Source organism: Eumetopias jubatus, unplaced genomic scaffold (genome assembly GCF_037043125.1).
Source record: "Eumetopias jubatus isolate StellerSeaLion01/CBP00866 unplaced genomic scaffold, mEumJub1_p1.0 scaffold_12, whole genome shotgun sequence".
Classification (NCBI taxonomy): domain Eukaryota; kingdom Metazoa; phylum Chordata; class Mammalia; order Carnivora; family Otariidae; genus Eumetopias; species Eumetopias jubatus.
In genome coordinates this window covers 103,892,756-103,920,112 of record NW_028274818.1, presented here as the reverse complement: position 1 = coordinate 103,920,112, position 27,357 = coordinate 103,892,756, and the positions used below count along the sequence as shown (strand labels likewise).

The window sequence follows — 27,357 nt, the reverse complement described above, 5'->3', positions numbered from 1 at the left end:
GGGGTGAGTGACTGGATGTTGGGGGGTCAAGGAAGGACTTCCTGTGGGTGCTGAGGAGGCAGACATGGGGATGATCATGAGGAAGGACCAGAGGCTGTTCGCAGGATGTTCGGGCACCCGGCAGAGTGGGCTTCCAGATGACAGTACTTGATGCCTGCATTATGGCTGAGGGTCGATGCTCCCTCTGCCCTTCATTGCTCCACCCCCTCCTTAGGTCAATATTTATGTGTCCTGGATGTAGAGAGGCCCCTGGACTCACCACTGTCCCGACTAAACTCTCCCTGTCCCGCCTTCCCCACCGCCCGCCCCACTGGCCAGTCCCCACGCCCACACACCCGAGGCCGCCTCATCTGGCACTGATTATCCCGGCTGCTGCCGCCGCTAAACTCAGCTGCCGCCTCGAGGACCCCAGCGCCTCTCCCCCCCGGCCATGCTGCCTGCTGCCACAGCCTCCCTCTTGGGGGTCCTCACTGCCTGGGCCCTGCTACCTTTCGCCCAGGGCCAGACCCCCAACTATACCAGGTAGGTCTCTTGGCACCTTCCAGATAGCTTGAGTGAGCGTCAAAAGCCCTGATTCCTGGGGGTTTTGCCTGTGGATCCTGTGGATTCCTTCACTAACACACCACCCCCAGATCTCCTGCAGCCCCAAGTCTTCCCTAGCCCCCAAGTTCTCCCTCCCTACTGCAAGACCACAATCTTCTGCGGGTCACCACTGCCCCCCCCCCACCGTTCCTCCACCCTTTGTCCCCTGTCCCCTAAGTCTCCCCATCCACCCAGACCCTTGGCCCCCCGTGGAACCTGAGAGCACCAAGACCCTGAACTTGCCTGGTAGCTGGACATCTGGATTCCAGGAGGGAATTAGAGGTGGGGGGGGAGGGGGGAGCGAGTGGGAGACTTGGGAGTCAGATACTCAAGTATTTAGCAGGAACAGGAGCAGGGCAAAGGTTGGGAGCTGGGGAAATCTGGTCTCCAGGTTCAACGTGAGGGCCATCATTGCTGCTGCTCATCTCTCCGCCCCCTCCCCCCCCATGGCCTCGTGGCTGTGTCCACATCTGGAAGTAGTTAGGCGGCTCCTGTCCCCGACTGCCAGGCAGGGCGAGGGGGGAGAGTGAGGAACAGCCCGGGGAGGATTCCGGGAATTCCTGTTGGGGTGGGGGTGGGGATTTAGGGGTGTTGGAGACAGCCAAATTGCTGGCCCCACTTGTTCCTAATCCTCTCAATCCAGGTCTGGCTGGCTGAGGCTGCCCCAGATCCCCTAGGCCTTCCTCCTCCATCCCCCTGGCTTCCCTCCCTGCCCCCCCCATCCTCAGTACCCTATCCTTCCCAAGCTCTCCTTCACTCATGGCTGACCCCTCTCCTGTTCTCCAGACCCGTGTTCCTGTGTGGAGGGGATGTGACCGGGGAGTCAGGTTACGTGGCAAGTGAGGGTTTCCCCAACCTCTACCCCCCCAATAAGGAGTGCATCTGGACAATAACGGTGAGAAGGCCCTTCTGATCACTACCCCCTTGTTGAAGTCTCCCAGGCCTGACTGCTAAGGGAACCCAGTCTGCCGACCGACCCCCTGCTCCCCACTCCGGTCCCTGCACCACCCCTTCTCCCAGGGAAGTCCAAGCCCGTCCCCTCTGGTCACTGAGGGCGGCAGTGCCCACAATAACACGTGGCAACGTGTCCTCACACCTTCCTTAACTCAGGGCCCGCTCGTCCACTCCGAACCCCATTCCTGCCCTCAGGTCTTGTCCCCTGCGCAAGCCACAAGCTGCTGCGGGGCCCAGGCCCTCTGCTCTGCACTCTGATGGGGTCCCTTCCTGTTCTGGCCGGGTTTCTGTATGAGATGCTTGGGGAAAGAGAAGTACCCTCCGCCTGGGTTTTGTGTGGCCTGACTTTGCAGGTCCTCTTCGCTGTCCCCGCCTTCAGGTCCCTGAGGGCCAGACTGTGTCCCTTTCCTTCCGCGTCTTCGACTTGGAGCAGCACTCGGCCTGCCGTTATGATGCCCTGGAGGTCTTTGTCGGGTCTGGAACCTCGGGCCAGCGGCTTGGACGCTTCTGCGGGACCTTCCGGCCTGCGCCCTTGGTCGCCCCCGGCAACCAGGTGACCCTAAGAATGACGGCGGACGAGGGCACGGGAGGACGAGGCTTCCTGCTCTGGTACAGCGGGAGGGCCACCTCAGGCACTGGTGAGACCTCCCTCACCTCCGCCTTCCCCCCTCCCCTGGCCCCGCCCCCGGCGCAGGCCCCGCCCCCAGCCTTAACCTCCACCCCGAGCCAAACCCCGCGCCCGAGAGCCTAGGGCCCCCATTACCTCCCTTACCCTTTTTCCTCACTAACTGCCCCTTCAGTCCCTCCTCCCCGTCTTCTCTCCCCCCCTCCCGCTCCCACCCACCCCCTCTTCCAGGCCCCCCCCCAGGCGCGAGGCGGAAATGGGTCACCGACCCGCGGGTGGAATGGGCGGCCTGGGGTTACTGGGACGGTGAGTAACTGCCCGCCCCCGTCCGCAATCGGGCTCCCTCAGACGGGCGTGAGGGGGCGGGCACCCCCGGGCTGGGGGACTAGGTTCCCCCGACCCGGAGCACCCTACACCCAGCCCGGGGCTCCCGATTGCGGTCCCATCACCCCCTCCTGGCGGCCGAAGTCTCCCCATGAAACATTTTAATGTTTAAGGCAGAGACCTCCCCAAAGAGGCCTCTGGGGCTGTGCCCCAATTTGAGGGCACCCTCACAACGTGAGGGCTTCCCCAGCCTGCAAAGGGGACTCTTCCGCCGGACCGGGGAGATGGGATCTCCCAGGGGAAGAGGAGCGGTGTGGTCGCGGGTCAGGGGGAGGGGAGAGAAGGGAGCGTGTCCAGCCAATGCCTCCTCCCCCTTCCACCGCCTGCCTGGGCGCCGGAGGTCCAAGACTCCCCTGAGCCCTGCTCCTCCAAGCCCCCTCTCTGCTAACCACACCTCCCCCTTCCCTACCCCTCTTCTCGTCCCCTCATGCTGAGACCCAGACGTCCGAGCTTCCAGCACAGGCTTCCAGCCTAGAGCTCTCTTCGAGCTGACGGAGGGTCTCCACCGCCTCCCACCCCCACTCCTTTCTCCCCTCCCCAGAGCACCAATTTTGCGGGGGGCGGCTGGAGAAGGCCCAGGGAACCCTGACCACGCCCAACTGGCCCGAGTCCGATTACCCCCCGGGCATCAGCTGTTCCTGGCACATCATCGCGCCCCCGGACCAGGTACCGACCCCCTGCCCGGGCTGCCCTCGGGGACCCAGGCGGCGTTCTCCAGCATGCAGCCAGCAAAGATTTACTGACCATCTGCTAATGTCCCGACCATTGAGCTCGCGCTAGGGAGCAAAAACAGACCCAGAACTGCTTGCACTCAAACAAAAAATGTAAAATCACACCTGTGACGAGTCTTACGAGAGCGAGGTACACAATGCTGATCTATAAACGGTGTTTTGTGTGTGTATGTGGTGGCGCTGGAGGTGATGCTGGGTCTGTTCCTCGAGCGTGAGCCTGGACTAGACCTTGCCCAAGACGGAAGATGCTGCCGAAGGGTTCCCCTGGGCGTGTGACCCTCGGAGCGGTGGTGTGAATGCTTTAAGAGGGGGCTCCGGGGGACACGGGAGGGGGGAGAGGAGGCTGCCGCAAGCTTCCGGGCTTCCGGAGGAGGCCAGGGATGCAGGGCTTCCGCGCCCTCGAGCCGCCCGGGGTCCCGCCGCGCAGCCTCCTCTCTTCCGGCGGACAGGTGATCTCGCTGACCTTCGGGAAGTTTGACCTGGAGCCGGACACCTACTGCCGCTACGACTCGGTCAGCGTGTTCAACGGAGCCGTGAGCGATGACGCCAAAAGGCTGGGGAAGTTCTGCGGCGACACGGCCCCGGGGGTGAGGGGACAGACCGGGGGGGGGGGGGTTGGTGGGTCCGGGCGTCTCCGCCTTTCTAGGGAAGGGAGTGGGGGTGGGGGTGGGGAGAGGCCAGGCCTAGCTGAAGAGGCGGGATCTGAACCCGTGAGCCCCAAACGGGTGGGCGGAACAAGTACGGGACCAGGCAAGAGACCTGGCTTGGCACCAGGACGGGTCCACGGATCGAGAGGCGAGTAGGTCCTGCAAAGTCAGGAAGCTGCTACAGCCAAGCCAGGGCGGAGATGACAAGCCCCCCCTGACGCTTCCCCCGGTGCCCCGCCACCTGCAGTCCCATCTCCTCCGAAGGGAACGAGCTCCTCGTCCAGTTCGTCTCTGACCTCAGTGTCACGGCGGATGGCTTCTCCGCCTCCTACAAGACCCTGCCGCGAGGTGCTGAAGGGCAGGCCCGGAGCCAGGGGGAGGATGCCCGGCCGGGTACCGCGCTCCCCAAGCCCGGACTCCCGTCTGCGGAAAAACCGAAGGCCTCCTCTGAGGCCCAGGCAACTCCGGGGGCCCCCAGTGAGTCTGGGAAGGGGAAGGAAGGGGAACACAGACTGAAGAGAGTGTTTCAAAGAGACCTCCTTTCCAAACTCATTCATTCATTCATTCATACATCACTCACTGGTGCTCTGTACTGAGGTCTGGTACTGGGTGCTGGGGCCCAACGCTGGATGGAGCTCTGAATGAATTGAAATCAGTGAAGTTGTTATGAGGAAAGTGGCCCTTCCTACCTGCTGGGTGGGTCCCCCTCCACAAACAGCACCTTCTCTCCCTCCTAGACGTGCCCGCTGTGTCCTGCCCTAAGCAATGCCGCCGCACAGGCACCTTGCAGAGCAACTTCTGTTCCAGCAGCCTGGGTAAGAAGCCCCCCCTGCCAACAGCTCCAACCTCCTCTCCTGTGCTCAAAGTCCCCCTCCTGGCTCCAGCCCTGAGCTGGCCTCCTGTCTCCTCACCTCTCACCCCCGTTCTCTCACAGTGGTGACCGCAACAGTGAAGTCCATGGTTCGGGGGCCCAGGAGAGGGCCTCACTGTCACTGTCAGTCTCATTGGTGCTTATAAAACCGGAGGCCTGGACCTGCCGTCTCCACTCACTGACACCCCCTGAAGTTTTATGTGCCCTGCAAGCAGTGCCCCCCATGAAGAAAGGTAACGGATGTGGCAAAATGGGGAGAGGACGTAGCCTCATGAAAATGATAGAATCTGAAGGACTCTGACAAGGAGGTAGGTGCGTCTACAAGGTCTCCATAACACACTCTCGCTCCCTCCTTCTCCTCCCCCAGGAGCCAGTTATCTGATGATGGGCCAGGTGGAAGAGAACAGAGGGCCTGTCCTTCCTGCAGAGAGCTTTGTGGTGCTCTACCGGTCCAACCAGGACCAGATCCTCACCAACCTCAGCAAGAGGAAGTGCCCCTCCCAGCCTGTTCGGGCTGCTGGGTCCCAGGCCTGAAACCCCTGCCGGCCTTCCCAGCCCAGAGCCTAGAGACTCCTTTCTGATCCAAATAAATGTTTCTTGACTGAGGAAGGGGTCACATCTCCATTTCTATGGTCTGGGGGTGCCCATCTAGGAGATTTCATTCATTCGTTAAACTCAGCAGATGTTTAGTATACAGAGCAATCTTTTAAGAATGTAAGACCTTGTCACCCCTTTACTCAAAACTCTCCCTTATTCTCAACACACACACACACACACACACACACACACACACACATACACACACACAATCGAACTACGTAGAGGTGTCAGATGTGTTAATTAGCTTGACTGTGGTGATCTTTTCACAATGTGTACATAAATCCAAATATCGTACACCTTTTGTTTTTTTAAAGATTTTCTTTGAGAAAGAGAGCACAAGTAGGGGGAGGGGCAGAGGGAGAGGGACAAGCAAACTGCCCTCCCCCGTCCCCCAAGTGGGGAGCCCGATGCAGGGCTAGATCCCAGGACCCTGAGATCACCACCTGCGCCGAAGTCAAACACTTAACTGACCGAGCCACCCAGGCGCCCCTCAAGTTGTACAGCTTAAATATATACAATTTTTATATGTCTAAGATATCTCAATAAAGCTGTTAAAAAAAAAAGAAATAAAGAAAACCTCTCCCATAGTTTCACGTCCGTCTCAGAATAAAATCCAAAGTCCTACTGCAGACTCAGGCTCTAGGTGACCTGCATCCAACCTTCCCACCTTATGTCATCTCTCACTGTTGTCTCCCGTGCAAGTGCCGTTCCATCCCGTCTCGGCGGCTCCTTGGCATTTCTAGGACCCTCCTGCTTTGGGGCTTTGCCTTAGCTACCCCTCCATCCAGGATGCTCTCCACTGATTTTTAATGGCTTGCTTCCTAACGTCAATCGGATCTCAGCTCAAAGTTCACTCCTAGTCACTCATTTGTTCATTCCAAATGTCAGGCACTTTGGAATGAACCAGAAAACAAAGCAAAGTTTCTGCTCTTGTGGGGAGGAAAGTACATTCTACTGGAGCATGTAAATAATAAAATAAACACGGTGTCAAATGAAGCTGTGCTATCAAGAAAACAAAAGCCTAAAAGGATAAAGGGGTTTCTACATTTGCTGGGGGGGGCTTTGGGATAAGATGAACTTTGTTTTTGCTCTACTGCTAACCAGTTGTGTGGCTTGGGTGAGATCCTTCACCTTGCCGAGGCCACTTCTTTTGTGAAAGGAGTCGAAGATTCAGTGGGATGATGCAAGTGGCAGGGTTGGTAACTCCTACTTCTTTGTGCAAATGTGAGTGATTTCTGAGTCCCATGCAGGAAAGGGAGACTCAGGAGAGGAGCCGTGGGCTGAGATCCTGATGCAGGCAGGTTGGGTGCGGAGAGCCAATATGTACATATATACAGAGAGAGAGAGAGAGATGGACTGAGCGTTCTGGAGACTTGGAGAGGAAAAGAGCATGAGTCTCGTCTTTTCTTGGGGTCTGGTGCACGTGTCCTCTCAGGCATCCAGGAACTAGTCAGAACAAGGATAGGGTCCAGGTGTCCTTCATAAGTCACTCATTCCCTGAAGCCAGGGGGTCTTGGCCTGGAGATATCCAGTGCCAGTGGTCTGAAATAGGCACATGATGGTGGTTCTGTCAGGTCATTCCCTAGGTATCACCTATTGTACTGGAAGCCTCCAAAGAGGCTTACCTCTTTGTTCCTCACAAGGAGGACATATGCTTTTTGTATCAGGAGGCATGTGTAGAGTGGGGTGGGGGGTGCAGGTCCTAGCAAGAAAAGCAGCTGGAAAAGAAGCAAAGGGGAAAAAATGGCTTTGGGGGCGCCTGATTTTGATTTTGGCTCAGGCCATGATCTGAGTCCTGGGATAGAGCCCCGCCTCACCCGGCAACAGGCTCTCCGCTCAGCGGGGAGTACGCTTCAGGAGTCTCTCTCCCTTTGCCCCTCCCGCTCGTGCTGTCTCTCTAATAAATCTTAAAAACAAACAAAACAAAACAAAAAACCCGGCTCTTTTTCATGGGGTCCCTGCAGTTTCCCTGCCTCAATCCTAGTCCAACTGGAAGCAACCTCCCAACTAGTACTATGGAAAACTGCTATGATTGCTGCAGAGGCTTCTAGGAGAGCCTGGGACTAAAATAGAGAAAGAGGGCTTCCCTTTGCGATGTGATTCTAGTGACTTGGAGTGGGGAGGAACAGTGGGGAGCGGGGAGGAACAGACCCAGCTCCCAGCCTCCGCCGGTCCCCCGGAGTTACTCAGAGCAGAGCTTTCTGGCCGGAGTCGCCCGTAAAGTTTTACGCCACTGGGATCAAGCCAATCACGTCTTTAAACTCACCAATCGGCGTAAACTGACGGCGGAAACGAGGCCGCCCTAGCCAATGACAGAGGCCGTACGGCGGAAGTGTAGAAATGGTCTCTCGGGAAGATGGCAGCCTCGGTCCGGCCAAAAGTTGATGGGCAGGTGCAGTGACGAGAAGGTAAGCCTCACAGCGCGAGCGGCCGTTCGCAGGCTGAGGCACGAAGAAGCTGCTCGCCGAGCTCAGGGAGAGGTTGGAGGCACAGATAAAGGTCTCTGGAGAGATTGGAGAAGGGGCGGTTCCGGAGGGGGACGCTGAGGCAGGCGGGGTCTGGCCGGAGAGCAGGGACGCCCGGAAGGGGCGGGCCCTGCGGTGGGGCGGGCGGGGCTTTTGGAGATCGGGAGCCGGGCCTGGAGACAAGGCCCGGGTTGGGAGCAGCTAGGGGCAGGGTTTATGGGGTGGGCGTGACCATGAGGTCGGGCTTGGGGCGGGGCCCAAAGGGACCCCGGGCAGAGCTGGAGAAGGGAAGGGCTTGGGGGGCTTGGGCCTGGTCTGCGGGAGCCTCATCTAGCGGGGTTCCGACGCAGCGGCGGCAGCATCAGACCAGGCCCTGCCCCCCGATCTCATTCCGATCCCTTTCTCCCCTGTCGTCCCCCAGCTCTAGACTCCAGGCCCTGTCCCCTGAGCTCTGCCCTCGTATGTCCACCGTCCACAGCCTGCATGCGCCGTGGGGCGCCCGAGGACCAGGAGCTGGTGGGCCCGGGGGCTCCTGGGCGGGGGTCCCGGGGCGCCCCTCCTCCCTCGGGACTTGTCCCGGTCCTCGTCTTTCCCCCGGACCTAGTATTCAGGGCGGACCAGCGGAGCGGACCCCGGCAGCTGCTGACCCTCTATAACCCCACGGGAGCTGCGCTTCGCTTCCGAGGTGAAGGGATGGGTGCCTCATGCCAGGGATCTGGGTCTGGCGGCAGGACACCGCGGGGCTGTGTGGGCTGGAGGAGTGAGATGAGTGGGGTCAGATAGCCAACCTTGGCGGACTGGAAGAGTCATGTCCAGCCCTGGGGTAGAAGGGAAGGGGGAGTCTAATGTCCCTCCACCGGCAAACTTGTCTCTGAAGCAATAGTCGGGTCTGTGTGTGCCTTTACCCCTCAGTCCTGTGCACAGCACCTGCGAAATACACGGTGTTTGACGCAGAAGGATATGTGAAACCTCAATCCTGCATTGACATGTGAGTGAGGAGGGTGGAGGGGACTCCGGGAAGCCAGGGGTCGCTGCCACCTTTGTTCTGAATTACCATGCCCGTGTCAACAGGGCTCAGACCTGGTTCTTGGCAACCTTTTTCCCCACCTCTGTCTACATCCCTAAGGGAAAGGCTCCTGGGAGGCGGGGCCTGGATCCACTTGGATCACTGCCTGTTACTCACCTCCTCTCAATGGGTCTCTCTCCCCTATTTTGGGACCAGTGTGATTCGCCACGTGGCCCCCATTCCCAGCCACTATGACGTCCAGGACCGCTTCCGCATTGAGCTGTCTGAGGAGGGAGCTGAGGGTCGAGTGGTGGGGCGCAAGGACATCACCTCGGTTCTGAGGGCCCCAGCCTACCCCCTTGAGCTTCAGGGACAGCCTGACCCAACGCCCCACCCAGGGCCTCCTTCCTGGACAGCACCACCCACGGCCAGACACTTCCCAGAGAGTGAGTTGGGGGATGGGAATTCTTGAGTTATTGAGCATTACTCTAGAGATGCGCTCAGTTGGAGATGAAGGGGTCTTCTGGTTCTGTCTTTTGCTTTTTGGTAGAAGCATTCCTAGGAGTTCAGATTTTATATCAGGTTAGGCAAAAAAGCAGACTTTGTAGTTTCCCTGGTTTCTGGCTTCTGCCTAGAGGGAAAAGTTCTTCCTTAGCTCTAACTTCAGTACTTCCCATCATGTACCAGCTCAGCTCAGTTCCATAAGAAACCCATACCAAGTTGTGGGCTGCATATGGGAGAGAGAGTCCCTTGCCCGATGGACATGTACACAGGAGCCAATACTGAAGGCAGGGTGAAGAGAAAAAAGTGCTGAGGGACCGGAGGGGGAAGGGTCTCTCGTGGCCGTGGGGACAGAGGCTCCAGGGAGGAGGGGACACTTGCAGTATGCCCCCTGGAGGGCAATAAAAATACACCTCCCATCTTCAGCTTCCTCCCTGGAGGACCCTGGGCTGGGCAGGAGGGGGGTGGAGCTCCTGATGAGCCTTGTTTCCCAGACCACCCCCCACAACTGGCCACCAGCTCCTTCCTCCTCTTCTTGCTGACGGGCATAGTCTCTGTGGCCTTCCTGCTGCTCCCACTCCAGGACGAGCTTGGCAGCCAGCTGCCCCAAATCCTGCACGTCTCCCTGGGACAGAAGTTGGTGGCAGCGTACATCTTGGGTGAGCACAGTAGTGGCCAGGGGCGCGGGAGCCTAGGAGGAAGGCCAGCAGAGCCCCAGCGCTGCTCACCACCAGCTTGCTGTCCTCTCTCCCCTCTCCAGGACTCCTCACCATGGTGTTCCTTCGGACCTGAGCTCCCTGCTCAACCTCCCCCCACCTCCTGGGGCAGGGACTTGGACGTGCACACAAGACAGCCACTCTGATGCTCATGCCTCACCTCAGTTCCTCCTCCTCTTCCTCCTGCCCAGCCGCCCTCCCCCAGGCACCCAGGGATTTGTATTCATTTTCCAAATTGAATAAAATAAATTTTTAAAATTAAACTGAGAAATGGAGGGAGCAGCCCCTTTCTTCCCACTTCTTTCCTCCAGTTCCTCCTCCCAGCCGCAGGGGGACCCAGGAATGGGGGGGCAGTCAAGGGGCCCAGTGAGGATACAGAAGACCTGGGTTCTGGTCCTGGTGCCACACCAGGAAAACTGTGTGACCTTGAGCAAGTCACTGAATTTCTCTGAGGTTCTAGTTCCACCTCTAAAATGAGGGAATTGGGCAAGCAGATTTTTAAGGGCCCCTTTAGCCCCCCACATAGGGTCCTACCCCTAAACTGATGTACTTAAACCACAGAGAAACAAATAAATCCTGCCTGATCCCGCCTACTGCAGACATCCAGTCTCATAGTCTTGAGCCATCAGAGCCTCTTGCCAGGGTTACCTAGATGCTTCCAATACCCAGAATCCTTTTCTGCTTTTTGGCCCTTTATCTGCCTTATTTTGTCTCTGCCTTTAAGACTTCAGCTCGGGCGCCTGGGTGGCTCAGTTGTTTGGGCGGACTGCCTTCGGCTCAGGTCATGATCCTGGAGTCCCGGGATCGAGTCCCGCATCGGGCTCCCTGCTCGGCAAGGAGTCTGCTTCTCCCTCTGACCTTCCCCCCTCTCATGCTCTCTATCTCATTCTCTCTCTCAAATAAATAAATAAAATCTTTAAAAAAAGAAAAAAAGACTTCAGCTCCAGTGCATCAGAAACACCAACGTCCCCTGCCAAGATTGGGGGAAATGGCATTGCCTGACATTACCTCAACTTAACCAGGCAGGAGAAACTAAGGCACAGGAAAAGGAGAGGATCCTCGAAAGGTATGTGTCCAGCCCTTTTTCAGATGCAGGGCAAGGGAGAAGAAAGGAAGGGGGCAGCCAGTGACACTGGCAGGTTGTTGACTGGGGACAAAAATCAGCAAGATAAGACTCAGTCTGTTCTCTGCTTCTGCTGTCACATCTCCATTATCCACCTCTGCTCCTTTTGAAAGGACCCTAGTGATTACACGTCCCCCCTCCCCCAGTCCAGGATAATCTCCCTATTAGTTTGGTAGGGCTGCACAGAAGGGTGGGGAGGCTTAAATGGCCAAAATTAATTTTCTCACAGTTCTAGAAGCTAGATGTTCAAGATTAAGGTGTCAACAGATTGGATTTCCCCTGAAGCTTCTGTGGCTGCCCTGTGCATACACATCCCTGGTGTCTCTCTCTGTCCTTTTTTTTTTTTTTTTTAAGATTTTATTTACTTGAGAGAGAGAGCACAAGCAGGGGGAGTGGCAGAGAGAGGGAGAGGGAGAAGCAGGCCCCCCACCGAGCAGGGAGCCTGATGTGGGGCTCAAACCCAGGACCCTGAGATCATAAGCTGAAGGCAGACGCTCAACTGACTGAGCCACCCAGGTGCCCCCATTTACTTACTTATTTACTTATTTTATTACTATTTTTTAAAGATTTTGTTTATTTATTTGACAGAGAGAGACATAGTGAGAGCAGGAACACAAGCAGGGGGAGTGGGAGAGGGAGAAGCAGGCTTCCCGCGGAGCAGGGAGCCCGATGCGGGGCTCGATCCCAGGACCCTGGGACCATGACCTGAGCCGAAGGCAGACACTTAACAAACTGAGCCACCCAGGTGCCCCTATTTATTTATTTTTTAAGTAGGCTCCACACCCAGTGCAGAGCCCAGTGTAGGGCTCGAACTCAGGATCCTGAGATCAAGACCTGAGCTGAGGTCGAGTCCGACATCTAACTGACTGAGCCAGCCAGACACCCTTGTGTCGAATTTTCTTAGAAGGACGCTGATCAGATTGGATTAGGCTCACCCTACTGGCCTCATCTGAACTTAAGGCCCGATCTCCAGATACAGACTCTGAGGTACTGACAGTCAGGCTTCAACAGATGGATTGGGGGGGGGGGCGCGGTATATTTCAGCTCAAAACACTCCCCATCTCAAGATCCTCAATTTAATCACATCCAAAATGTCCTTTTTGTTGTGTAAGGTAACATTCACTCACAGGTTTCGGGGATTAGGGCGTGAACATCTTTTTCCAGACCATTATTCTGTGTGCTACAAGGAGCAAATGGACAAAGTGAAGGGCTGAGAAACCAATTTGGGAAACCACTTTGGGAAATGTGTTCTGAACAGTATGTCAGAGAAGGAAATAGTTGAGGAGGTTTCTGACCCTGGTCCGGGCTCCTGAGAACCCAGTCAGGCTCAGAGGGGCCTCAAGGAGGGGGCAGGGCGAGAGGCAGAGTTTCATCCTGGAACCAGGGTAGGACCTGTCATGCCATATTGGGAGCAAAAGAGGACCCAGTACCCCAAAGCCCAGCCCTAGGATTTATGCAGTTGCCCTGGGAGTGAGAGTGAGGAGGCCGCAGCCCCCTCAGATGTGGAGAGACAGCATTGCTACTTGTATCTTCTCTGGCCCTTCTGCCCCTCTTAAGGGAGGGATGACTGAGGGTAAGGAAGAAGCATAAAGGTGTTTATAAACAACAGATGCCACCAGGTGGTTTATTGAGGTCCAAACCCCAGGCCCTCCCGCCACAGACCACCTGTTGGGGCTATAGGCTATGGTTCCAGCCATTCTCCCACCAAGGGGGCTGGCCACGTCCCAGGGCCTAGGAAACCTTCCAGAGGCATCACTAGGTGTGGGGCACCCCTTTCCCGAAGGGTAAGGGGCTGTGTGATGAGGAAGCGGGTGCTCTCAGATTGGCTGACAGTATGGCCGGCCCACTGTGGAAGACACCGCTCACCTACACCTACACTGCAGGGCCCGGGTGTGGATGTCTGCGCTGGCTTCTTGGCTGGGCCCCTTGCAGAGATGGGAAGGGCTAATGAGAGATCGGTCAGCAACGACAGGTTGGTACTAGGCACCTCCATCACCCAGAAATCACTCTAACGGGAGAACAGGAGCTCCGGGCATATGCCAACACCCGCCCCCCCCGCCCCGCGGACCTCAGAAGTTGTTATCGATGTTCCAGACATCCCCGCTAAGTGCGTTGGCGGCCCCCTGCAGCGTCCAGGTGAGAAGGGCCAGCTGGCGTCGGAAGCGGCCCTCCTGGAAGCCCAGGCCGGGAGCCACCCGGGAGGCGGCGGCCCCTGGGTCTCCCGAGCCGCCCGAGCGCAGCAGCCGCACGTGGTCGAGCAGCGCGCCCAGCGTGTGGTCTCCGCGGCCCAGGAAAATGTGGCGGAACGGGGAGTCGGCCGGCGACACGTACTGGGACAGGAAGTAGAACTCCACCTGCGCCAAAAAGGGGATCAGGTCGGGGTGGGGGGGCTCCGCCGGGAGCGCGGGCCGGAACTGCAATTCCTTACCTGGTCCTCGCCTAGCGTCCATTGCAGAGCAGCTGCCTTAAGCCCCACCTCCCTTCGGCTACCCAATCGGGAGCCGCCATTGTTTGACGTCACCAGCAGCTGGGTAGGATGCGTCCTCCTGCTGTGTTCTGGGTTCCATCCCGTTCTTTCTAAGCTTTGAGCCTCCAAGCCTGCAACCACGTCTCCCCAGTCTTCCCTCTTCACCTAGTCACTTACCCGGCTGAAGCCTCAAAGAACAGTCTATGGTCCTGCTGTTCCTCACTCTCCTACACCCCCACGCACCCCCCCTCACCACCACCAATGTCCACAGCCCGGAGTCAAAGGTCAAAGGGACCGGCCAGTCCTAATGAAGTGCCTGACTCTCTGTCCTCCCTGCATAACTCAGATGCTGTTCATCTTTCCTGAGATGGCAACTCTACTAGCCCGATTCTCCCACCTTCCTTCCACCCTCTCTGGTTCCTTCTGCTCCCACCTTTGGGCAGGCCCAAGGCTCGACCTCCACCCTCTGTTCTCCTCACCTACACTCCAGTTGTTTTCAAGCCTGGCTGCGTATTAGAATCACTTGGGGAACTTTTTAATGACCGTTGTGTGGGGGTGCCTCCCCGGCAACACTGGAATCTCTAGGCTCGTATCTTTTCCAGTCCTCCATCTTTCACTCCAAAGGCTCATCCATGTCCCTGGCTGCAGTCAGGACCTCGTGGGGATGACTGCCAAGCCTGCTTGACAAATTATCCACTGGAATCTTGCTCTCCACCCTTCCGAACCTCCCCACTGGGTAAGAGGGCATCTTACCAGCCTCACACACAGCCCTTGGTAAATGGCAGCTGCTATGGTTTTCCTCCTCCTCTTCCCTCAACACCCCGTCTGTCCATTTTCCTTCCAAATGTCTCACTTCATTCCAGTCCCCTCATCCACAGGTGGCCTCTGCCACTCTCATCCAGAGCTCGGTCTTCGCTAACTTCAATTCCCTCTTCACCATTCACACTCTGGCCAAATCCTTCCTAAAACTCCACTTCGCCCACACCACCTCCCTGCTCAAACACCTTCCTAATTTCCTTGATGCCCAGACCCTAAAAATCCAAACTTCTCATCCTGGCATTCAGGGCTCCCCATAGGTGATCTCTAGCCCACTGTTTGGTGCCCCTCTCCCCTCTGCTTCTCCCCAGGCTTCTGCTCTGGCTCTGCGGGTCCACACCCTACTCCCAAGGACAGCCACGCCTACTTCCCACCACACCCTTACTCTGGGTCTCTCCACTCTGAAATGTCTTTTCTTTGCACCAGCCCAAGTTCTGTCCATTCTTCAAGACCAACGTCATGGTCTAAAGCTGGGGTTAGCAAACTTTTTCTGCAAAAAGCCAGGTAGTAAATATTTTTGTCTTTTTTTCTGTTGCAAACACAACTTGGTCGCCACAGCTGGCCCCAAAGCAGCCATAGACAATATGAAAATCAATGAGCATGGCCGTGTTTCCATAAAACTTCATTCGCAGAAACAGGCAGCAGGCCAAGTTTGGCCCACTGGCTATCGTTTGCCAACCCCTGGTCTAGAGCCACAAAGTTCCCTGGGTCTGGCCCAGCGCTGTGCTGCTGGTTCTGAAGTCTGGAATCTTTTACTCTCCAGCCCTGAGTCTGAATCATGCCCCTTACGCACAGATGCCCTTTATTCCCTGGGGGTGGTGGGGGGAGGCATGTGGCAACTTAGGGGGTTGGGTGAGGGGAGTACATTTTTGTGTTCCTGGAGTCTGGGACAGCAGGGCTTAAAGCAAGATCTGTGAATGAGAATGAACCAGGCCCAACCTCTTGTCTCACCTGCAGGATCACCGGTGTCTCAGTGGAGGGGGCAAAGGGAGGGAGAGATGGAGAGGTCAGGAAGTGGGGGAGGAAGAGGGAACTGCAGAGAGAGGAGAATGAGGGGGATCAGGAAAAAGGAGCAAGGATGAAAGAGCAAGGGGGGGGGGTTTGTGAACAGAAAGTAGGAATGAGCGATGCCAAGGGAAACAGGCAGGGACTCAAGGAGGAAAAAAAAGGGGGCAGACATGTTCCAAAACCATGCTCGTGCATACACTATGGGTTCCCTGTCCAGCCTACACTCACAGAGGATGGTCCTGTTTCTAATTTCGCCCTGTAGACTTATCCCCACACCCACAGTCCCTACTTAGCCCATTTCCCAAAATCAGTGGCCAGGTTGAGTCCTTGGAGGAAAGAATTGGAAGGAAGTGGAGGGCTTGGAACAGGAGATGGAATGTGGGTTGCAAAGTATTCGAAACTAAGCAGGAGGAAAAAAAAAAAAATAAGCAGGAGGAATGGGCCAAGGACTAAGGTCTTGTATACAACTTTACATGACACCTCCCCCAGGCAGCTTCTCTGGGTTTCAACCACCTTATTACAAGGAAGAGAGCTCTCCTTGCTCTGAATTTCTTAAGCCTTTGCCCCTCCTGGGCCATAAGCTTGGGCCTCTTGTACTGTGGACAATCGTGTACAAGCTTTTCCCCTCCAGAAGGGTGAGGAGGCAGTGGAGGGCTCTGTGGGGGGGGGAGGGTGTCCCAGCTCTGCCACGTGGTCTGCCAGGCGGTCGGCCCAGCAGCGGGCCCTCCCTGTCAGTTTTATCACTTTGCGGGGCCTGTCTCAGTGGTCGCTCCAGCCTAGCCGGTGTGTGCGCGCTGAGTCCAGGACAGGGAGCCGGAGGACAGGGGCGAAGTAAAGGCGGAGACAGGGTACAGCGCCCGGGACAGGCCTGGCGGCTTCAGCCACCGGAGGAGGACGCGGGTTAGGGGGCGGGGCCTCACCCGCATGATGCGCACGTTGTACATGCGCATCAGCCGCTCGTCGCTCTCCTCCGAGCTGTAGATCTCCTTTCGCAGCTTCTCCGCCGCCCGGATATAGTCCCCCCGCGCCGAGTACACCCACTGGAGGGTCAGCCCGCGGGCCTGGGGGTGGAGATGCAGGCTGGGGCCGGTCACAGGGGCCAGGACCCCGGCCGAGGCTGGGAGCCCAGGGCTGGCAGGAGGAGGGGCTATAGGGGGACGGGATGCTGGGAGAGGGAAGAAGACCTGGGCGTTTGGGAGGGTACCAGCTGGGTCCTAAGGCAGAAGTCAAGGGGCCAGGTTGCCAGAGGGGACTAGACCCTAAGGACTGTGGGGAGGAGGGGCCAGACCTCTGGACTGGGCGACACTTTGAGGGGATATAGCGCCCCCCACCCCCAGGAGCCAGGAGCAGGGTTGGTATCTTGGACCTTCAGGTCCCCAGAGAACTCGTTGAGGCTGCCGATGTGCCTGAGGACCACGTCCCCGTAGCGGCCGAAGTCCAGAGGCAGCAGGTGATCGTGGCTGAGCCGGATGAGGATCTGCCCAGCAAGCTGGGCCACAGCCTGGGCCACGGCGGGCAGGCGGCCCCGCAGCACCCTGTGTAGGTTCTCGTATGTGTCGTCCTTCGTGTGCAGGAACGGGTACGCCTGTCCATCCTGCCGGGACAGGGCGCAGGCTGGCGCAGGGGCGCGGTGCAGACAGGCGGAGGGGCTGCTGCTCTGGGGCAGGGCCAGGAAGTCTCACCTCCAAGAAGGAGAACTCAACGGCAGGGACCCCCGCAAAGGCCGTGAAGGAATAGGCACTGCTGTCCATGGGCAGTGGCCGGATCCTGGGAGTGGGCAGGTGGGAGGGCTCTGTGGGTTCGGCTCCCCCCCCACAGCTGTCCTCCCTCCCTCCCTCCTGGCCCCAACTTACACTTCAGCATCCCAGCTGTGATTGTTGAACACCACCTGCTCATAGAGGGTCTGCCCACTGCGGTTAGGAGAATCCACCTGGGGGACAGGGTAGGGGGCACCAGTCAGGCTCTGGCCGCCACCAGCTTCCCTTCATCCCCTGCCCCTGGCCAGCCTCTTGCCTGCTTCAGGATGTTCTCTATGAGGCTGATTAGAAGGGGGCTGGTCTTGGCATGGAACTTGTCGTCTCCTGCAGAGGGGGAGGAGAAGGGATGCCAGACTCAAAGCTGGGCCCCGCGGCCAGGGTGCACCAGAGGGGCCCCAGCAGGTGGCACCACCCGCACTCACCCAGCACTGCATTGTCCAGGCTCACATAGACCACGGCTTTGAGGTGCAGCACGCTGAGGTAGCCCTGTAGGTGAGAGATGTGGAGTTTAAAACCCCCCACCTCTTCCCACTGCCTGACTCCCTGCCCTGGACCCCACATTACCTCCAGCCACTCTGTGGAGCCCACACTCCCAAAGTCACCTCCGTCCCAGCTGATGAAGAGAAGACTCCTTCGGGGCTGGAAGCCTGGAAGCAGAGAGGGTCAGGAGGATGGGCTCCTCTGGAGGCCAAGCAAAGACCCATCTTTGTCTTCTGTTCTGCGGCCCTGGGCTCTCTCCGTCCTTCCCACCAAGCCCCCGGCCCGGCCCAGCTCACCCGGTCTGCCCTGACTCCACTATCACAGTGATGGAGCTTGCTTTCACATGGAGTCTCCTGCTTAATGCTGCACTCAGACCAAGGACTTATTACTACAGCTGACCCTTGAACGTGGGTTTGAACTGCTGGGGTCCACTTACATGCAGATTTTCAACTGAGCAGAGAAGTCGGCGCCCCTAACCCTGGCGCTGCTCAAGGGCCAACTCTACTCTCATATTTGGATGAGGAAACAGAGATAAAGCGACTTGCCCGGGGCCGTGCAGCTGGGACACGAGGAAGCCGGGTCTGGAGCCCAGGTCTGCGTGGCCGCCCGCTAGCCTGCGCTCTTGACCGCCTCTGTGCCCTGTGCTGGCTCGGGCCACAGCCCCAGCTGCCCGGCCCAGGCCCTGACCTTACCATTGCTCACCATGGAGGAAAAGGTCCGCACCAGCTCCAGCAATATGGCCGTCCCCACAGCGGACTTGGCCGCTCCTGGGCCCCACGCATCCCTCTGCGCCCCGATGACAACATAGTGATCTGCGGGAGGGGAGGTTCTTGGGGTCCATGTTCTTACACTGGCAGTACCTAGAGACCACCTGGGAGGCTGCGTGCTCCCGGGGCCTCACCTCCATTTCCCAGCCCCGCCCCCACCACTCTCCACCTTCCAGCCCCTCCCATCTCTGCAGCCCCAGCCCTGCGATCCTTGCTGTCCTGCAGGAGGGTGCCCCTCTTCCCCTCGGCCCTGCCTGGATGGCCTGCTCCTTCAGCGGGGTGCCTGGCCTCATGCTGGATTCCATCACCTCTCTGGTCAGCCATGTCCCGCACAAGTCCTGACAGGTTTTCCTCCTTCATGCTTCTCTCTAATCCACCCCCACCCCTTCTCCAGCATTCTCCTCTGAGCTGCATCACGGGCCCCCCCGTGTCTCTCCCTCAGTGCTTCTAGGTACCACACTCTTCGGCTCAAGAACCCACCTTGACTGCCCACTGCTATCCGTGTCTAGTTAGGCTTGAAAGGTTCATCTATCTCATCAGAACTCCCATTCATGCTGTATCACCCAACTCATGCTTGCTCACCTCCGGTGCTAGGGAACTCACTACTGTGCCAAACCACCCATCCTGTCTCTGGACAGATCTGACCATGGGATCTACTCACTGCCATCCCCCCTCAGTCCCAGATCAGCCTCAACTTGCCAGCCTCCCTCCCTGGCTCAGCCCTGCCACCCCCTCCACTGGGCACCACTCTTGCCCACTCCCCCGGGCCTCCTGCTCCAGCCCCATCTCTAGCCAGGGTTCATGAGTGGCGGCTCCCCTCCTGCTGGCTGCGGGTGACGCTGGGCAAGCTGGCACACCTGGCTCTGAGCGGCCCTCGATGCAGCCAAAGATGTTGCTGATGGGGGTGGAGACCCTGTGGTTGTTGACCCCAAGGTGCAAGCCTGGCCCAGGGCCCAGGCGATAAGGGGAGCCTGGGAGGCGCCCCTGCCATTCCTGGGGAGCCACAGGGCCTTGGAGCTTCCTGGAGAGAGGTGGGGCAGAAAGGGTCAGAAGTGGCAGAGAGGCCCAGGCTATAAAAGAGCCCAGAGATCCCTCTTTGCTCTTTCCCTCCCACCTTCTGGCTCCAGGTCTACTTCTGCACTCTGCCTGCTGCCTTGGACAGTTGTGCAGGTTGTGTCCTGCTCAAAGTGAGGCTGGGCCCATTCAGAAGATCCGTCTTTTCCTAGTTCACCCAAAAGCACTTTACAGGCTAGCTACATCTCCCTTCCCCCCCCCCCCCGGCCCCCACAGGCCCCTCACCTCAGCAGGAGGGAGGCAATGTCCGCACTGATAGGCTGGGCGGGGATGTTAGGGAGGCCGGAGGACTGGACTGGAGGGAACTGGGTTTGATTAAAGGAAGGGAAGCCAGGCGTGTAGGGGTCCCCAGTTCCCAGGTGCACCTGTGAGGAAAGGGGTGTCCACACCGAAGCTGTGAGCTGGGCTCCGAAGACTAGCTTACCGGCCCCATCCCAGACAAGGAGGTCCAATTCTGGGGCCCCCAAGAATCCACTGCTGGCTGCTCCCAGACTCACATGTCCGTACACAGCTCTGTGGCTGGACAGGCCAAGCTTGTGTGGATCCTGGGAGAAGTCGGCTGGATCGGGGTATATGAGCACTCCTCGGGCCCCAAAGTCCTGGGCACTGGCCACCTGGGGAAGGGAAGTGGCTAACAGACTCCTTTTCCCAGAGAAAACTGATTTGTAAGGGCAGGAGAAGCAAGGAAAAGTGAAGTCGCACTTACTTCCACTCCGCTTTCATGGAGTCACAGCAAGGCTGTGGGCACCACCTGACCCCCATCTTCCCGCCTTCCCCCAGTGCCTTGGCATCCCTCAAACCCCACCGTCCTCTGCATTCCTCCGTGTTCGTCCCCCATCCCAACCTCCCGATTTTGTTTCCCGCCAGCATTTTCTCACGACCCACTTGGTTCTTTCTCTTCTCTCTCCGACAGCCTCCTAGACGCTTCCCATCTGCCGCTATCCTATCCTCGCATTCCCCGGCCCCGCACCCTCCCGGTTCCACGCCACCCCCCCATCCAGGGACCCTCACCTTTTGGGCGAAGCTGATCTCCCCCAAGCGCACCAGCAGGAGGCGCCCCGCCGGCTCCACGCCCCGGGCCCGCAGGTCCTGCAGGTCCTCCGGCCGCCCGTAGTGGGCGTACACCAGCTCTCCCTGGGGATGGAGAGACCGGTGAGGCGTGCCCTCCGGGTCCCTCCTCCGCCACCCGGGAAAGGGCGCTCGCTGCCCCCGTCCTGGGGGCGGGACAGGGGGCTCTCACCGTGGCGTTGCCCGTGGCGCTGTAGGGACAGTAGACGTCGTGGTCCTCCAGCGGCAGGGGCTCCCCGAGCTTCCCAGCCTCACCGACCCAGTGCAGGGTATTGGGATGAGCCCTGAGGAACAGAGGTGGTGAGCGCCCCCCACCCCGCGCGCCCCCCGCGCGCCCCTAGCGCGCCCCCCGCGCACTCACGGGTCCGGAAACTGCAGCCCCACGTAGTGCGTGTCCATCCACACGTGGTCCAGCTTTTGGCTCGAGAGCGCCCCCCGGACGTCCTGAGCCAGAGCGGCCATCCCGGCTGAGCCGGCCATCCTTTTCCGAAGGCTGGTTTGCCTGAACGGGAAGAGGTGGGATTGGGGCGCGGAAGGCGAGAGGGACTTCTGGGCGCCTGGAGAAGAGGGAGGGGTCGCCCTGGGCCCTGGACGGTGAGGGGCTCCTAAGTCTCTCCCTGACCCCTGCCATCACCATCCATCCAGTCACCACCCGGGCTGTCACTAAGGCCGCCGCCTCCTGCTTAAAGCCTTAGTTTCCGATAGCGCGGTATCCTGCCCACCATCCCTTAGGTTTTTCCTGGTCCAGGCCCAACTCACCAATCTATCTACTGCCTGCGCGCGCGCGCACACGCGCGCGCGCACACACACACACACACACACACACACACACACGCACGCACCCAGGCCTGTGCTCTGCCCCACGCATGGAAGCGCTTTTCTTCCACAGGACTAAGTGGGCAGAGGCGGCCCTCCATCTGCCCCGTCCTGCAGCTGCGCCTCACGGAGACATCTTACACTATGGTTACTGATATGATCGCGGGGTCCCTTGTCTTGGAGACCTCACCCTGTCTTCTTCCATAGTCACCACCTAACTGAGCCTTTTGTCCCCTGAGCTCCCCCTGTTCTTCCATCTCACCCCGCCACAGGCTGCACCCACATGGCCTCCCTGCCAAAGGGCTTCACTTGTGCCCTCTCCAAGGCAGACTCCTCCCTCCTCCACATCCTCATTGAATACCCCTCCACCTTTTGCCTTGGCGGAAACCCAAGATGTCCCTTGAGAGGCCAGGTCTCCTATGGGGCTCTCGAGCTCAGGAGAGAACTCAGGTTCTCATACTACCTGGGCTTGGAGCGGGGGAAGGCTCCCGGCTCCACTGTTGGAATTCCTGCCCTTTTCTCCTCCGGTAAACCTCACTTCCGTTGAAGCCTGTGCCATCCAGCTCTCCCCTCCTCTGCCCCTTTTCCAGCCAGTTGGTCACTTGTCTGCTGTCATCAAGGACTTTGGCATCTGGTTTAGCATTTTCCTCTCCACACCATGGTCCCCTCACTGTGTCACCACTTCAAAATCCAAGTGCAGGGTGCGCCTTAGTCTCAGCCTCCACCCCTCAGCTCTCAAGAAGACCCCTGCACCCCAGTACTCCATGGTCACTGTGGCTTTCTCAGTACCGTTCCTGTGGCCCTCTCCTGTCCCGATCCAGGAGAGTGAGCATTTATTTGAAACTGCACCTGTCCGGGTGCCTGGGTGGCTCAGTCCGTTAAGCTGCTGCCTTTGGCTCAGGTCATGATCCTGGGGTCCTGGGGTCCTGGGATTGAGCCCCTCCTCGAGCTCCCTGCTCAGTGGGGAGTCTGCTTTTCCCTCTCCCTCTGCCCATGCCCATGCTCATGCTCTCCCTCTCTCTCTCAAATAAATAAATAAAATCTTTAAAAATAAATTAATAAATAAAATCTAAAAAAAAAAAGAAACTGCATGTGTCAGTGTGTTCGTAAAATGGATGATGCACACTGTGGATTCCTGTGCCTGACAATACATTTTTTTTTAAGATTTTATTTATTTATTTGACAGAGAGAGACACAGCAAGAGAGGGAACACAAGCAGGGGGAGTGGGAGAGGGAGAAGCAGGCTTCCCGCGGAGCAGGGAGCCCGATGCGGGACTCGATCCCAGGACTATGGGATCATGACCTGAGCCGAAGGCAGACGTTTAACTGACTGAGCCACCCAGGCGCCCCCTGACAATACATTTGATGTGCTTCTGGGGGAGGGGATGGGAAAAAGTGCTCAGGGCTAGGGAGGGAAATTAAATAAAAAAGCCCTTCACTGGGGCGCCTGGCTGGCTCAGTCAGTGGAGCATGTGACTCCTGATCTCAGGGTTGTAAGTTTGAGCCTCACTTTGGGTGTAGAGATAACTTGAAAATAAAATCTTTAAAAAACAAAACCAGGGGCACCTGGGTGGCTCAGTTGGTTGGGCGACTGCCTTCGGCTCAGGTCATGATCCTGGAGTCCCGGGATCGAGTCCCACATCGGGCTCCCTGCTCAGCAGGGAGTCTGCTTCTCCCTCTGACCCCCCCCTCATATGCTCTCTCTCTCTCTCAAATAAATAAATAAAATCTTAAAAAAAAAAAAAAAAAAAGCCCTTCAACTGAGACACTGAACTACCGCGTCAGGAGTATCATAAACTCTGTTCTTTGCACCAAACTTAAAAAACAAAACAAAACCCTCCCCCTACATCTGATCATGATTCTCTATTGTTTTAAATTCTTCATTTCTCTCTTCCCTCTTAGAATAAAATCCAAAGCAGTTTGTGTAGCCATTAAGGCCTTTTATGGCCTCGGCCGTATCCACCTTGACACTACAGCTCCCCGGGGTCATGGGTCAAAATCCAAGCTCCATCATGTGGCATTCAAGACTTCTCTGGGTCTGTTCCACTGCCTATCTGGATACTGGACCCCTCTGCTCTCCTTCAGACAACCACATGGACCTGCCTCTCTTCCTCCAATAGGCCACCATTTCCCACCCCAGACCATTTGCCCTTGCTGTTCTCTGACCTGAAATGCTTTTCCACCTTCTCTTTGCCTGTGAACGACTCACCCCTCAGCCTTCAGTTCATCACTTCATCAAGGAAGCCTTCCCTGGCCCCCAATCTAAGTCAGGTCCCCCTGGTTATACTCATTCCCCACATCTTTTACTTTTCCTTCAAAACAGTGTTCCTAGTAATAAATATGTGTCGTGAATGTGATTATTAGTTCAATATTGATTCTCCCCATAGACTGTAAGCTCTATAAGGACAAGGCCCAGACTTTTGTTCTCTGCCCTATCGCCCCCACCTACCTAGCCAAGCACCTGCCACATAGTAGGTGCTCAAAGGTATTTGGTGGATAAATGAATGAATGACCTCATCAGTGTCACTGAGTCCAGCTGCTCACTTCCCTCACCACACCCCCACTGGTCTTGGCGTTACCCAGAATTCCATCTCCGGAATCTTTTTTTTTTTTTAAAGATTTTATTTATTCATGAAAGACAGAAAGAGAGAGAGAGAGAGAGAGGCAGAGGGAGAAGCAGGCTCCCAAGGAGCAGGGAGCCCGACGCGGGACTCAATCCCAGGACCCTGGGACCATGACCTGAGCCGAAGGCAGACATTCAACCATCTGAGCCACCCAGGTGCCCCCATCTCCGGAATCTTTATCCACTGGGGATTTATTGAACACCAACTAAATGCCAGGCACTGTGCTAGGTGCTGGACACATCCAGATAAAAAGGACACAGCTGATCAGATAAATCTTAAAAGTTCCAATATCCCACTCTCTGACTAGATCTTTCCAGGTTCCAGCTTGCTTCTTGACCCCCCACTACGCCTGCTCTTCAACCACACTGAGTGCTCCTGACAGTTCCATTCCTTCCTTCTCCATCCACCCTGGAGTCGTGCATCACTTCACTGCTCACTCCCCCCACCATCACCCTCTTGCCTCCCTGCCCTCTGATGGCATCCCCAGTGCCGCACCTCACCGTGGGACCTGACAAACCATCCACCTGCTCAGCCTGTACCCAGATGACCGAGTGTGGCTCAAGAAAATAAGAAGGCCAGCATGTTGTTGATGCCACAGATGTAAGGTCTTTGGGCAAGGTGGACCCAGCAGTGTAGCCAAAGAGTAATAATACGCCTCGATCAAGTTTCGAATCGATCCCACGAAGACAAGAAAATCTATCAATACCAATTACTACAGAAACAAAACTAAAAACATACAGACACAAATTAAAGCAGAAAAATCAGGTGACAGGGGCGCGTGGGTGGCTCAGTTGGTTGAGCGGCTGCCTTCGGCTCAGGTCATGATCCTGGAGTCCCGGGATCGAGTCCCGCGTCGGGCTCCCTGCTCAGCAGGGAGTCTGCTTCTCCCTCTGACCCTCTTTTCTTCCCTCTCGTGCTCTCTATCTCTCATTCTCTCTCTCTCAAATAAATAAATAAAATCTTAAAAAAAAAAAACTATCCAGAGTCTATAGCAAAGTTCACACTCAATAACAAAGCTGTATAAAAACATTCCTACGCGGGCGCCTGGGTGGCTCAGTTGGTTAAGCGACTGCCTTCAGCTCAGGTCATGATCCTGGAGTCCCTGGATCGAGTCCCACATCGGGCTCCCTGCTCAGCAGGGAGTCTGCTTCTCCCTCTGACCCTCCCCCCATCTCATGTGCTTTCTCTCATTCTCTCTGTCTCTCAAATAAATAAATAAAATCTTTAAAAAAAAAAAAAAACATTCCTACGCAAGTCAGGAGATAGGCCTATCTGCTGTCATCATTACCTTTTACATTTTTTTTTAATTCATGTCCTCTCTAATAATATAAAGCAATGAAAATGACATAAAGGGTCTAAGCACTGAGAAAGAAGCTACGTATCTCTCACTGTCTATAACTTATGTGACCTTCTACTTAGAAAACCCAGGGGAATCCACTGAGACACTATTCCTGACCCAAGAGAGGGCTACTGGTGGCCCCACCTCTTCTCTGGACCTACCTGGGTAGCTGCTTCCCAATGGGGAAAGTGACCTCAGTAAAACAAGAGAAACCCCGACCTGCTTGTGCTGTGCTCCAGGCTCTGGGCCTGCAGGTCTGTGTCTGGCTGGCATCTCTCATAATGCAGATGGAGGGGGGTGGTCTGTGCTCACAAATGCATTTGCTTGCTTGTTCTTTTTCTGATTTCTTAAAATGTCCCTTCTCAGTGCCCACCCCCCCACCCCCCCAATCTCACCGCAGTCGCACGTCAAAATCCAAGCTCCGTGATGTGGCATTCAGGACTTTTCTGGATCCATCCCACCTCCTGTCTGGATACTGGACCCCTCTGCTCTCACTCAAGACAGTCAGCTCCCGCATCTCCCAAGTGCCACGTTCAGACCCCAAGCCCTCTGCTGTCTTATCTCTGGAACACCCTCCCTCCCCTCAGGTCCAAATGCCTGACATCCTTCCCAGGACCATCAAACAGGGAGGCCAGGGAGGCAAGTGGAAGGACTCAGAAGGGACCCCACATCAGGGTCCTGGGAGGAGAGGAAAGGACTCTGAGTCCAAGCGAGTGGATGAGGGTTTTCAAGGGCCGGCAAGGGGGCAGGCTGATCCTTACCTGATGGTGTCCTCCAGGTGCCCCTCCCCCAGGAGCCGCAGGAACATGGCCTGGAGGTCGCTCCAGTACAATGTGCCCTGGTGGGAGTCCGGGCCCGGCTCATAGTTTATGTCTTCACTGACCACCAACACGTCATCCCCACATGCCTGGCAGGACCCTCGGAAGGCCACATAGCCCAGAAGGAAAGCTGAGGGATGGCAAGGTGGAGATTCTCCTTGTGCCCCACTCTGGACTCCATAAATCCCCCCAACCCAGGCCTTCCACTGGTGGGGGTGGGAAGACTCTCACCCCCAGTGAAGATCAGCAGGGCCGTCAGGACCAGGTAAGGGGCAGCCCTTCGTCCTGTTGCTGCCCAGAGTCCGAGGTTTTGCCTCCCTGCTCGAGAGCCCAGGTCAGGGCCCCTCAGCTCCATGGGGCAGAAGTGGGCTGCTGGCTCAGCCCCCTCCTCCCTGTCTTCCTCTTCCTCCTCCAGCCGCCACTGCTGGGTGCCCTCCACACGCTTGTAGATGGTCTGAGAGGGTCGTGGGGACAACCTTTGCTGCGGGGGGCACGGTGGGCATGAGACTGGGGAAAGAGGCATGGGGGATGGGGCAGGATCTGGGCACAACGGTGACTCTGGAGTGCCAAAGGAGCACCAGGCAAGAGAAAGAAAGGGTCCTGAGAGGCAAGCTGGAGGGGAGAGATGGAGGTGGGAAGCGGAGGGGCCAGCCTTGGGGTTTGGGAGGGGGCTGAAGGACCCAGAGAGAAGGCCTAAAGTGTCCCCCCGACCCCACTTGGTCTTACCGTTCTCTGAAGTAGACCCCAAAGTCGCTCCATGCTCGTGCCCCCTCCTGAGCCCTGCAGGCTGTTCCCCCCACAGTGATAAACCGTTTGTGGGAGCCCCAGGAGGGCCCCTTATCAGCCCTGGCAGGCAGCCTGAGCCCAGGCCGTTCTTCTCCCCCCGAAAGGGTGGGGGCACAGTCCTGGCCTCAGTCCAGCCTTCCCGGTAGGAACCCCCAGCCCAGGCTGGAGGACGAGGGGCTGTGCCCTCCCTTGCAAATCCCTCTGCAGTCTCACTCCTGTCCCCTCCCTGCAAAACAATCAATTTTTTGACCTTGGGGCAGACTTTGGCCTCCCAGTTCCCGTCATGGGTGGGGGAGGGGGGCTGACGGCCGGGGAGGGCAAAAGATAAGGAT

At 57.3% G+C, this 27,357-nt stretch overlaps 3 protein-coding genes across 6 annotated transcripts; 2 read left to right on the top strand and 1 right to left on the bottom strand.

Moving 5' to 3' along the window:
• Nucleotides 1-328: 328 nt before the first annotated feature.
• Nucleotides 329-5,403, top strand: PCOLCE (procollagen C-endopeptidase enhancer). The gene is given in 13 exon segments (XM_088017180.1): nt 329-522; nt 1,369-1,477; nt 1,916-2,174; nt 2,393-2,467; nt 3,087-3,211; nt 3,726-3,861; nt 4,170-4,400; nt 4,661-4,738; nt 4,858-4,889; nt 4,891-4,978; nt 4,981-5,007; nt 5,010-5,027; nt 5,162-5,403. Coding segments are annotated over 13 exon segments (1,437 nt in total). The 5' UTR covers nt 329-430; the 3' UTR covers nt 5,329-5,403.
• A 2,315-nt stretch (nt 5,404-7,718) lies between these two features.
• MOSPD3 (motile sperm domain containing 3) lies at nt 7,719-10,345 on the top strand. 4 transcript variants are annotated; one of them, XM_028110150.2, is made up of 6 exons: nt 7,719-7,802; nt 8,281-8,544; nt 8,772-8,847; nt 9,082-9,311; nt 9,950-10,025; nt 10,127-10,345. In XM_028110150.2, the coding sequence occupies exons 2-6, from the start codon at nt 8,343-8,345 to the stop codon at nt 10,323-10,325; spliced, it is 783 nt and encodes a 260-aa protein (XP_027965951.2). In that variant the 5' UTR covers nt 7,719-7,802; nt 8,281-8,342; the 3' UTR covers nt 10,326-10,345. The 4 variants fall into 4 exon arrangements, with proteins under 4 accessions (XP_027965951.2, XP_027965948.2, XP_087872794.1 ...); XM_028110147.2 differs by having other exon boundaries at nt 9,861-10,025; XM_088016668.1 differs by lacking the exon at nt 7,719-7,802 and adding an exon at nt 7,813-7,893.
• Nucleotides 10,346-12,800: 2,455 nt separating this feature from the next.
• Nucleotides 12,801-26,998, bottom strand: TFR2 (transferrin receptor 2). The gene is made up of 18 exons (XM_028110085.2): nt 26,966-26,998; nt 26,471-26,720; nt 26,183-26,369; nt 21,004-21,144; nt 20,815-20,926; nt 20,586-20,708; nt 20,072-20,188; nt 19,800-19,939; nt 19,358-19,521; nt 18,426-18,545; nt 17,818-17,900; nt 17,676-17,739; nt 17,510-17,577; nt 17,350-17,426; nt 17,179-17,263; nt 16,863-17,090; nt 16,417-16,557; nt 12,801-13,559 (listed from the first exon to the last, which is right to left on the bottom strand). Exons 1-18 carry the CDS (start codon nt 26,996-26,998, stop codon nt 13,275-13,277), a joined length of 2,418 nt encoding a protein of 805 aa, XP_027965886.1. The 3' UTR covers nt 12,801-13,274.
• Nucleotides 26,999-27,357: the final 359 nt, after the last annotated feature.